Source organism: Megalopta genalis, chromosome 5 (genome assembly GCF_051020955.1).
Source record: "Megalopta genalis isolate 19385.01 chromosome 5, iyMegGena1_principal, whole genome shotgun sequence".
NCBI classification, from domain to species: domain Eukaryota; kingdom Metazoa; phylum Arthropoda; class Insecta; order Hymenoptera; family Halictidae; genus Megalopta; species Megalopta genalis.
Genome location: NC_135017.1, coordinates 459,862 through 471,876, shown reverse-complemented (window position 1 = coordinate 471,876; position 12,015 = coordinate 459,862). Strand labels below are relative to the sequence as shown.

At 32.3% G+C, this 12,015-nt stretch overlaps 1 protein-coding gene across 2 annotated transcripts in view; it reads right to left on the bottom strand.

Annotated features, from left to right (window-relative positions):
• Positions 1–4,066: 4,066 nt before the first annotated feature.
• LOC117218157 (SET domain-containing protein SmydA-8) overlaps positions 4,067–12,015 on the bottom strand; it is a 51,315-nt gene continuing 43,366 nt past the window's right edge. For both annotated transcript variants that reach the window (XM_033466328.2, XM_076522141.1), the window contains 3 exons: positions 10,542–10,891; positions 6,718–6,797; positions 4,067–5,064 (listed from right to left, as the gene is read on the bottom strand). In XM_033466328.2, coding sequence (XP_033322219.2) covers positions 5,014–5,064; positions 6,718–6,797; positions 10,542–10,891 — 481 coding nt within the window. In that variant the 3' untranslated portion in view covers positions 4,067–5,013. The remainder of the gene's footprint in view (positions 5,065–6,717; positions 6,798–10,541; positions 10,892–12,015) is intronic.

Sequence of the window (12,015 nt, the reverse complement as noted above, 5' to 3'; positions counted from 1 at the left end):
CCCGGTTCCGATAGAGAGTTAACGTTTTACAGAAACGATTTTCTTTTTACGATCTATCGAATGTCAAAGAGCGGTTTAAATCGACTGAAGGACAGTTTTGGCCCCTTTAACCGGCTATACCCTTCAATCTCCTCAAACACATACTTTTTCTGTGCAGTCCGATATAGTTTACTAGCTAATCGTTCCATGTAAATAGAGCCCGCTATTATCTTGCAGCATTTTCTGTACAATCGATAATCCAGAACCGTGGACAAAAAAATGCATCGCATGCAATATCTGTCACTGTTCTCTTCTAAAGAAACTTCTAACTCATACGATGATCGATTAATTGATGAAAAAAATCTGGTATTATCAAAACAAAAAAACGATTCAATAATCTTAAGTTTTTTTATTAAGTAAAAAGTTTCTTATTAATTTTGTATTGCAATATGTTGCCACACATATAATGAATCAGCAACTTATATTTGAACAATTTTTTTGTCAGCTTATCGCTTATGCGTGAAAAATCGTAATAATTATATAGGAGAGTGGGAAAAAATGATTGCTTTTCTCTAAAGTAAAATTTAAGAAAAAATTTTTTTCAAAAAGTTGTCCAAAGGAAAGTTGATCATTAAAGTTACTCATTTAAACCTTTCTTTTTTAAAAAATAAAACTCTATTTTGTTATCAATTAAAAAATGTTCACATGTTATTTAAAAAAGTGGAAGGAAATTTTTGCAAGATAACATTAGTATGTATCTACATGACAACATTGGTCAATATTTTCGTTTTGAACAAATAAAGCCGCTTTGAAAGACATATCAGAAGTAGTATACAAAAAATTAAGGAAATGCTTTTTGGTAGTTTTTTTCAAAGTTTCGCCGAAGTTGATAATCTGTTATAATTATAATTATAAAAATATATTTTTATAATTAAAGACCAAAGGGTGATAAATTTAGACAAAACATTTTAAATAACAAAAGATGTTCATTGCAGACTCAGATGCTTCTGAAGATACGATGGTACAGTTTTTAAAAATGTTTGAAGAGTTTAAAACATCATTAAATATTATGGTTGCTGATGCAACAAAAATAGAAGCTATTGGAAAGGGAACCATAAAAATAGTTTACAATGGAAAATATTGGTCAAATCATGATGACTGAAAGTGATCTCTTCAGCTTACATATCATAATAAAACATGGATATACAGTAGAAATAGAGGATTGCGAATAAAATATGGTCAAAAAGTAACTCTGTTAGTTCATCACGATGTCATCAATTTATTTACGTTTATGATCAAAGGACCTAGCCGATTAAGATGGTCAAAATTACACTTAGAGGATTTTTAATGACTATTATACCGTTCGGTAACTGACCAAAAAAACACATCTGTACAAATTTTCAATCCTGTAACTTGTCCGTGACGGTGGTTCCCATGTCGGTGGCTTTTTAAAATTTTGAAAAAATGTGGCTTATTTTGGACATCAAGCCGCATATTATAGAGTTTTTTTCAGAATTTTCGGTTGTAAGCTGCGGTTACCAAAAATGGAAAACCAAAAAAAAAAAGAATCGGAAAATTGAAGATTTCTCGATAAGATAGTATCACAAGCAGTGCGCTGAATTTTTTTCAGATTCTTCGTAGAACTGCGCAATTGTAAAAAAAGATCAAAACCGAATTTATCGACGTTCTTGCTGTGAGGAAGAAAGAGTTTACCGCAAGTGTGGATTAGGTCATTTTTAAACGTTATTACATTGAAACAAGCAATTCCTTAACCTAGAAAATGCGATTTAAGAGAAAGGAAAATTATGATGTGCACATGAAATTCCAGAAAACAATAAAACTCCAAATTCATGTTGGAAAAAAGCTGACATCGAACAATGGTTAGACTCAAAACGAATTACTCTTACACAAAACATGGTAATGTCTGAAAAATGTTTGCAAATTGTAAAACGACAGAATATAACATTTACCTATGTAATGGATGAAATAGTAGAGGAAAATAATATGAGGGTGCTTCGTCTGCCGGCCTACCACTGCAAATTAAATCCGATCGAGATGATTTGAGCACGAGTGAAAAATGACATTACAGCACATAATGCAACGTTTAGTTTTGCGAATGTAAAAAGATTACTTTTCGAGTCACTGGAAAATATTACGATTGAAAACTGGAGAAAATGTGCGGAACATACGATTAAGATTGTTGGAGACAAATTTTGGTAACTGGATCACAATATTGACTCATTTTAACAGAGTCATTTATTATTAATTTTAATTCTGACAATTCATCATATTCAGACTCACGGAGTGATCATACAAGACAATACAAATATGGCAGAGCACGCCGTCGTTTTTATCATAGGGCCGTTACCAACACATATGAGAGATAAGGAACACGACTTACAGAAATACTCATCAATAAGATCATGGGGGTTCCCGCGAGATATGGAAGCGATAACGGGCATGAACACTCGCCGTCTATCACAATATCCTGTACCCAAACATTTCGCACTTCGCGTAGACACCAAAACAATTCATTTATTTCCCTATAACGATTACACTGTCCGACACGATTTTTGATTTCCTATAGCCACTATGAAATTTTTGCAGACCTTCACTCCCCGAACAAGAATTTGAAAACCGAATTGCTCCATCACCGCCAGTTTTCGAAAAAAAACGAGTTTCTGTAAAAACCCAAAATTTTGGACAGAAATGAGGTATTGCATCGTGTAAAATACAGATGTAAAACGACATCGATCATAGGTAAATAATAATTTTTTTGACCGTGGGACAAATGTTGTAAGTGAAAGATTTATGTATATTTATAGCTAATTTATATATCGAAACTTGGTTTAATGCTCCATGATTTTTGATAAAATTGTGGGAAAACAAATATAGTGACGTAATCGTTAGCCGGATAGGACTGCATAAATTTGGAGGATATTTATGGTACCTTACACCAGAAACTACATCTTCATTTTTTTTTTATATACAAGTTTATCTTTAAATACGAAAGTTTAAAAACAGTCCAAGTTGGAACTTTATCAAGAAAAATAATTATAAAAAATATGGCAGATTATGTAAATCTAGGGATAGAAATTTTCATTTCAGAAGAGACTGTCGTAAATTCTTCAACCGATTTAATTTATCTATAGATTTTTTATTAAAGGATTCACAACGTGGAAAAATGATGAATCTTATAGAGCAAATTTAAAAGTATGAGCAAATGTAATGATGCATAAATTTAAAAGTAATTAATGATGTCGCAGAACGAGTCGTAAAGTTGATATCAGAATATAGTAATTTACTAACAGAAAAATGAAGAAAATAAACAAGATATGTTAGAATTAGGAGAAGAGTATAGGAACGTAACAGTTTCCGTTATCCAATCACGCTAAAATTTTGCTGGCATCATTTGCTCATCAAGTGTCATAATTTAGGAGGGTGAGACTGAAAAAAAACGCAACAAATTTTTAACACTTATAACTAAGGGCCTTCCTAATGCACACATTAGACAATATGTACAGATCACATTTTATAAGTACATTTTAGAAAATAAAAATCTTATTATATAGAATCAAAATCTACACTTGTTCAATAAATCCAACCTTTCATCCTTCTGCCGACATTATACAGGGTGTCCCAAAATTATTGTACAAGCGAGAAATGAGGGGTTCCTGAGATCATTTGAAGTAATCTTTCCTTAGCGAAAATGCAACTCGCGGCTTTGTTTACGAGTTATTAGTGAAAAACAGTGACCAAATGAGACGAGCTCGCCTTTCATTGGTCAATGTAAGTAAACAAAGCCGCGGATTGAATTTTCGTTAAGGAAAAAGTTATTTCAAATAACCTCAGTAACCCTCGCATTTCCGAATTGTGCGACATTTTTGGGACACCGTGTATACTTTTTTATGCTTCATAGCGTGCATCGTTTTATTTTCTATAAAAAAGTATTAGAGCACATTGGTTGAGAACTGAATAGTTTACAAGATGTTTTAATCAGTAAAGGAGTAAAAAAAAAATGTAGAATTTAAGGATAGGTTAAGAAATCAGGTAATGGAGATAAATAATTATTATTAGTAGAAATGTATAAGAATGATAGAAAATACATTATATTATTGAAAATACATAGAAAACAATACGGAGATATATTTATGTATAGAACGCTTATGTTTAAAATGTGCTTCCAGAAATATTGGTTAGAAACATAAAGTAAGTACACAAGTAATCATAGAGTAATCACACAAAATAAAGTCCTCTTGAGGATTATACAAAAATATATATAGAACACAATACAGGAGACATATGTAGAATGCTTATATTTAAAATCTGTTTCCAAAAATATTAAAGACATAAAGTAATCACATTAGTAATCATAGTAAACACACAAAATAAAAACTTTTTGAGGATTATAGAAAATACACAGAACACAATACAGGAGATATATATATATATATAGAACACTTATGTTTAAAATGTTCTTCCTAAAATATTGGTTAAGGACATTAAGTAATCACACAAGTATTCGTAGTAATCACACAAAATAAAGTCTTCTTGAGGATTATAGAAAAGTGCGTAGAACACAATACAAGAGATGTATATATAGAATACTTATATTTAAAATGTCCTTCCAGAAATATTGATTAAAAACATAAAGTAATCACACAAGTAATCACAGTAATCACACAAAATAAGGTCCTCTTGAGGATTATAGAAGAGTACATAGAACACGATACAGGAGACATATATAGAACGCTCATGTTTAAAATCTCCTTTTAAAAATATTGGTAAATAATAGTAAAGGCAAATTTCGACAAAAATAAAATTCTAACTGCCTCCTTAAAAAACTGTGCCTGCGTTATAACGAATTTTTTGTACGGCTATTATCGGATTTTCATTATATTCGCTGGAACAATGTGAAGCAGATCTTTCATAGTTGCTTAAAAATTTGTTAACTTATATCCAGATAATTATCAATCGTTAATGCATTCCAAAATTTCATAAATCCGGCTCGCTGATATTACTCATTTTCGAATATTATTCACATTTTAATAGTTCAAGAGCTTCATCTAAACATTGCTTTGCTTCCTGTGGGAAAAAACAAGGAAAATTATTTAAATAACATTTAAAAATCGTAAGCATTTAAATAGACATACTATATTAAATAGATATACACTATAGATTTTCAACCTGATGTAATTTTGTAGAAAAACATTGCGTAAATACATAGTTAGTTGCCGTTATTAATTTTTAAATAAAGATATACATCTAGCAGATTGAAAACTGATTTACACGACTAGAAATAAAACTTGCGAGTTTCTATAAGAAAACAGTAACTGAAAATGGAATATGGAATTTACCCAAGAACAATTCAGTGTAATAAAATATTTCTAAATGTTTCTAATTTTTATTTGAATATAATGTTGTTTAATATTAATACATTGTAATTGATACGAAATAATGTTGAATAATACTTAAATAAGTATTATACATATAATATATGTTTAAATTAAATAAAATTTGCAAGTTACTGTAAAGAAAAACTAGTTGACAGTAAAAATTAGAATATAATTATATATGTATATGTATATCTTTAAATTATAAAATTATTATAATTTAAATTATAATACTAATATTAATTATTCTTTAAATTATAAAATTATCATAATTTAAAGTATATTTTAGTTTGCATTTCCATATAAATTGTATATAGAGAGAGTGTGCACAAAAATCAGGTCGAATTTTCAACTAAAAAATATTTTATTCTTTTATCTATAACAGCCCAATCTAACAATGTTTCTCGATACGTGAGGGGTGCCTCACTCGCCGATTCACTCTTTCAAACGCCCATTTCTCCGACCGGGTAAAAATACGATAAAAGAACCTATTATAGAACGCCTTTCACGGGGTATAAAATTATCATCGATTTTATTGTTACTTAAAAGTGTTATTGTTGATTATTTATACTAATGTTTGATAAATTGATGTTTCTGGATAATGTAATTAATTTCGAAATATTTATTTAATATGCGTAAAAGATAATACGAGTAATAATAGTAAGAAACATTTGCTCAGAGACACCTACCTTCGAAGAAACATTTTTGATTACAAACTGATTTTTACATAAGAGTCTTTGCATCAGTGAATTTATAAAGAACAATGTTCAAAAGCATGGACAGAATTTCTACCTTTAATTAAGTAAATAGTAATAAATGAACAACAATAACACTATAATAACAATAACAATATAATAAATAACCTTAACTGTTGTTAGAAGTATGCAAAATTGATGATTTCTAGAAACAAAGAAGTCTGTATTAAGGTAGTGGTACCAGTTACTGTAGTGGGCTAACCAATTGTTGTCTTTGGTTTGTTTTCGAACATAATTAACTTATGTATTTATCTAATGAGAAATATTAAATTTTGTTAATCTTCTATTTTGTTTATTTTTGAATAAAAGAATTCGTCGAGCGGATATAGTGACATCCAGTGGTGATCGCAGTATTTTAAGACGTTTGAACCCTTACTGTAAAATTATTAGAATTTTAACTGCTCGCGTGAAGGTGAATTCTGGATGTACAGGATCGGTAAGAACATATCGCGACAAGGGTTCCATCGACTTTGTCAAAAGGGCGTTTGAAAGGGGAAGCAGACACGTGTTGAGCTCCCACTGTAGACAAGGCTGTTTTCTACAGTATACTTAGAGAGTTCATCTCTAGCATAATATTGTTAAACACTTACCCCAAAGTTTCTTTTCAGTTGTGTCATACTAAGGGACGTGCAAATGAATTTAAGTAACGACCCTCGTAGATCAACATCAGCTGAAAAATAACATAATTAGACATGGCATAAATACTTCTCCTCTGTTACATAAAGTAAAAGTTTATAGCAGTAAGTAAAAGTTTTGATAAAGCAAAAATTTTTAATCACATTCCCTATGATTCATTTCAGTAAATTATCTATAAAACATCTTTATCATAGAAAATCCGATAAATATATAGGATGAGAGATCTTGATGGATTACTGATTTTTAGTAGCTAGCTCTGCACGAAAGTTTATTATGAATTTGTTTGAGTATTTAAGGTTTAACTTGCTGTGTTATTTATATTGTTGTATTTTTCTTTCAATTAAACAATGTATTTAGCATTCATCGTTTTACATTCATCCAAATCACGTATTTGGATTTCTTTTTTTTAGTATTTTCTTATTTTGTGTTTTCCTTTATCACATTTTGTATTTTCCTTTCATCCTTTGTTAAATCATCCATTTTGAAGATCTATGCTCCTTTTAATGGACATTTCTTTTCTATTTCTTCGGTTATAACATCTAATCGTTTTAGCTTCTTTTCAGTTTTAGTGCTCTTTTTTATTTTTTTCAATTCCTAATTTACAATAAGGAGAATAACGGAACCGATAACTACGAGTTTTATATAAATTGTTATCTATCTTCTCATTTTGTAATACTAAAGGAAATGGATTCGCTTGATCCATAAAAGGAATGTTTACATGGATTCTTCTAGCAGTATGTTTACATCTAGCAGTTTGAACGTTTACAAAATGTTGATATGTTTATAAAAATACTGTAAAATTATATTATTAAGTGTTAGAGAAAGATAAAAAATTATCACTGCAGGAGGAACGAAGGATTTTATGGTTTGTCACAACTGATGAAGTTTCAAATGCCTTCAAACAAAGCTGTATTATGACTATAGAATTATTAAAAGAAAACACGAATATACAAATAAGCAACAGCACAGAGATTCCTCCAAGTTTAGAAGCATTGAGAAAGAAAGGAACCCAAAAGATATAAAAACTAGGCTAAAAAAACTACTGAATAGGAATGGATTATTTGGTCAGACGGGACCAAAATTAACCGAATTTGTTTAGATGGCATGTCTTGGTGCTGGATTCGTAAAAATGAAAGTCTTAAACCACGACATGTAAAGAAAACGGTAAATCATGGAGATGGATCCATAATGTTTTGGGGGTGTCCAACAGAATTTGCTGTTGGATCATTGCACCAAATTAATGGCCTTTTACACAAGATCATCTCATAGATATTGTTGAAAATAGTTCTTTGAAAAAGATTGAAAGAAATTTCTGACTGGATTGGCCTGCAAAAGCCTCGATCTCAATTTTATAGAGAATCTATGAGTTTTACTAAATATATGATTTCAGGATTCAAATGACCCCCAACCAACTTCCATCACAGATTCATATGATAGAATTCAAGAACACTGGGAACAAATATCTCTGGATTAATACAAAAAATTAATAGAAAGTATACCAAAGCGAATGAGTGCAGTTTTGCAAGCAAAAACGTTGTAGACGAAATATTAAGAATAAATAATATATTAAATATTTTTAAGTATTGTATATGGTGCAAAATCGAGTTACTCCTAAACAACAAGATGTTAATTATTGAAAAAATGTTGTATGTTATTTCTAATTGTGATAAAAATAATTATAATGTTTACTTTCTGTTATCCTCCTACATTCATAGCAATAAATAATAATTTATACAAAACTTGTAGTTATTGGTTCAGTTGTGCTTTTTACTATATTTCACCTTATTTCACCCTTTACTATATTTCTTACCCTCTGCCGATTCTATTCTTGTTTCTGTGTCAACTATCTACGTTAGCTTATCCTACTTAATCTTTTATTAATACCACTTTATTATTGTCACTTTCCCTTATTTCATTTTAATTCCTGTTATAGACCCTCTTGAATGTCTCGCTAGTACGCTCAAATTCTTTCTTAATTTTATTTCTCATTTCTATTCCTTGAACCTGTATGCTCTTTAAAATTCTTTTTTTCATCAGTTATTTCCAGTTCCGCGTCTTCTATGTTCATGTATCTTCTCCTCTTCTTTTTTGCTTGTTGCGTCTTTCCTAATTATTTCTGTACCCTGTTCGTCCCGCACCAGCATCATCTTTCCCATTTTCTCCTCTTTCTCCAACTTCAGTTTTCCCCATGTTTGCTCCAATTCTGCTTAAATCTTTATCTTTTCCATATCTCTAGATCTTTCTCTTCTATCCTTACCCTCCACGACCACCATCACGATGTTTTTATCCGAGTACCTTGCTTGGGGCATGCTTGTTGTATTCGCCATGTTCTATTCTACAGGGTGTCCCAAAAATGTCTCGCAATCCGAAAGTAGGGGATTCCTGAGGTCATTTGAAGCAACTTTTTCCTTAGCGAAAATGCAATCCGCGGCTTCGTTTACGAGTTATTAACGAAAAACAGTGACCAATCAGAGGCGAGATCATTTGCCGCGAGACAGCCGAGCGAATGAGCGGAACTGGGCTCCGCGCACTCATTGGCTGGGCAGCCGCGCGCCAGTCGAGCTCGCCTCTGATTGGTCACTGTTTTTCGTTAATAACTCATAAACGAAGCCTCGGAGAAAATTTTCGCAAAGGAAAAAGTTGCTTCAAATGACCTCAGGAACATCCCATTTCCGGATTTCGAGACATTTTCGGGACACCCTGTATATTTATAATCCTTACGCGACAAGAAGGCACCTTTGTATTTACATTCTTCCTCTTATTAGCTGAGTAAGGGGGCTTAAACTGCCGCAGCTATCGGTCGTTATCGATCACCGTCGATCTTCGTCACCGTTTACGGCCAATAGAACTTTACGCATTTCTCGACTCATTCTTCTTTATTGATTTAGTCTTCTCATTCTTTTACTTTCTTGCCGCACTTCTCCGCACCCACGCTTTCCATCAATCGTTATACTGTCCTTTTATAGTTTGCAATATCTTTCCTGATACAGGGTGTCCCAGGTTTTAATGTTCAAACTTTCTCAGCATATTCTATGGCACTAAGCAAGGAAAAAATGTTACGTAAACATAGAACTTTTTCCTTGGCACAAATGCAATTCGCGGCTTACGAGTTATTAACGAAAAACATTGACCGATGAGAGGCAAGCACGGCTGGCACAATACGGTCAAGCCAACGAGCGGACGAAGCCCAGTTTCGTTCATTGGCTCGGCCGTCTCGCGCCAACTGATCTCGCCTCTCATTGGTCAATGTTTTTCATTAATAACTCGTAAACGAAGCCGTCGTTTCATTTGTGCTAAGGACAAAGTTACTTCAAATAATCTCAGGAACCCATCATTTCCCGGAAGTACCATAATTTTAGGACACCCTGTATATTGTCTCAATATTTATATTAAGTGTGTTTATGCAAGCAGTAATAAGTTAAAGTAATTTTCGCCAGTAGTAGCTCGTAGAAACAGCAAATCGGATTTCTGTCACAACTGTTTGATAAAGCTCTAAATGGTTTATATTTACATAACCTTTTTTTTCTTGTTTAATGTTATTGGGTATGCCGACAAAATTTGAATATCAAAATCTGGGACACCCAGTATAAAATATATAAAACATCTTTCAATATTATAAATTCCATAAACGTAATGAAATTTTAAGTATCGCGAATTCTGCGAATATAATTATTTTTCGCAATTTCAACGTGAAACATTCATGGACACAGTAACGACATTTTCTGCGGTAGTTACCATAATTATATTCTAATTAGAAATTATAATTATATTAAGTTACCAGGTGCGACAATTCGGAGTACAATATTAAGCCTCTTGCATGATTTGATCCAATCGAAGAGAACACATTTATTAATGCGCCCTAGATCTTCTAGACTGGTCTTATTAACCCAGGTCATTATAATGTCGAGATTGTAAAAATGATTCTGATGTAGAACGTCCTTGTAACGTTTTAAAAAATCTTCACACCCACTGTTGCCGTTTGTCTTTATCTTTGCGACATCATCGCCAATACTTTTCAACAACTCGGTCACCTCGTCGTGGCTCATCGACGATTTACAATTCTTACATATGTATGGGTTTGGTTCTCCTCCGAGGAATGTTTCTGGCAAAACGTATCCGGGACATTCGCTATAAATAAATCGATAATTAGTTAACTGTTAACTTATCAGAAAAAATTTTCAATTATCTTTCATAAATGATTCTCGTTGAGCACGAATTTCAAAATTGTTTTTCTCACTTATTTGCAGTTTTTGGGACGGTTGATTTTGAAAGATATGTTTAAGTTTAGACTTTTATACAGGATGTCCCTAAAGTTACTTAAAATCGCGAAATTAAGGGTTCCTAAAGCCATTTGAAGTAACTTTTTCCTGAGCGCAAATGCAACTCGCGGCTTTGTTTACGAGTTATTAACGAAAAACAGTATCCAATGAGAGACGAGATCAGCTGGCGCGAGACGGCTGAGCCGAACCCGTCTTTTCATTGGTCAAAGTTACTCGCTAATAACCCGTAGATAAAGCCGCAAGTTGCATTTTCGCTAAGGAAAAAGTTACTTCAAATGATCTCAGGAATCCCGATTTTGAATAACTTTTAGGACATCCTGTATTTTTCAGCTGTAATTTTACATAAAATCTAGCATAGAATAATTCTACTCTATACATAATGGTATTACTCTTATATGAAGTTATGGAAATTTATGTACATTAAAACAACGCCTAAAAATGAACATTTTGCAAAATTTTGTTTGGAGAAGTAAAAGTCTGGTAAACAATACCTAAACTGCATCAATAACATATTAGTTTCTCCTAGAAATGTTCGGAGCTCCGAGTCAAAAATGACAGATCTCAGAATACTAAATCGCAATTCTTGGAGCCTTGTGGCTCGCCTTTATAGTTACCGACATCTCGTGAGAGAGTGAGAGTGAGAGAGAGAGAGAGAGAGAGAGAGAGAGAGAGAGAGAAGGAGAGGGAGAGTGGGAGAGAGAAAGGAAGAGAGCAAGGGAGAGAGAAAAGAAGAGAGAAAGGGAAAGAGGGAAAGGAAGAGAGAGAGGGAGGAGAAAGGCGGAGAGGCAGGTGGGAGTGAGAGAGAAAGAGAGCAAGAGAAAGAAAGGGGAAACTACTTGAAAAGACAGCAGCCAACATGCCGTTACATTACTATGAATATATTGTAATGCTAGAATGAAAACGATAACATAACTTTTTTATTTCTATTTTTTGTAGATGAAAATTTTTTTAATATATTGGTCACATTTTTCT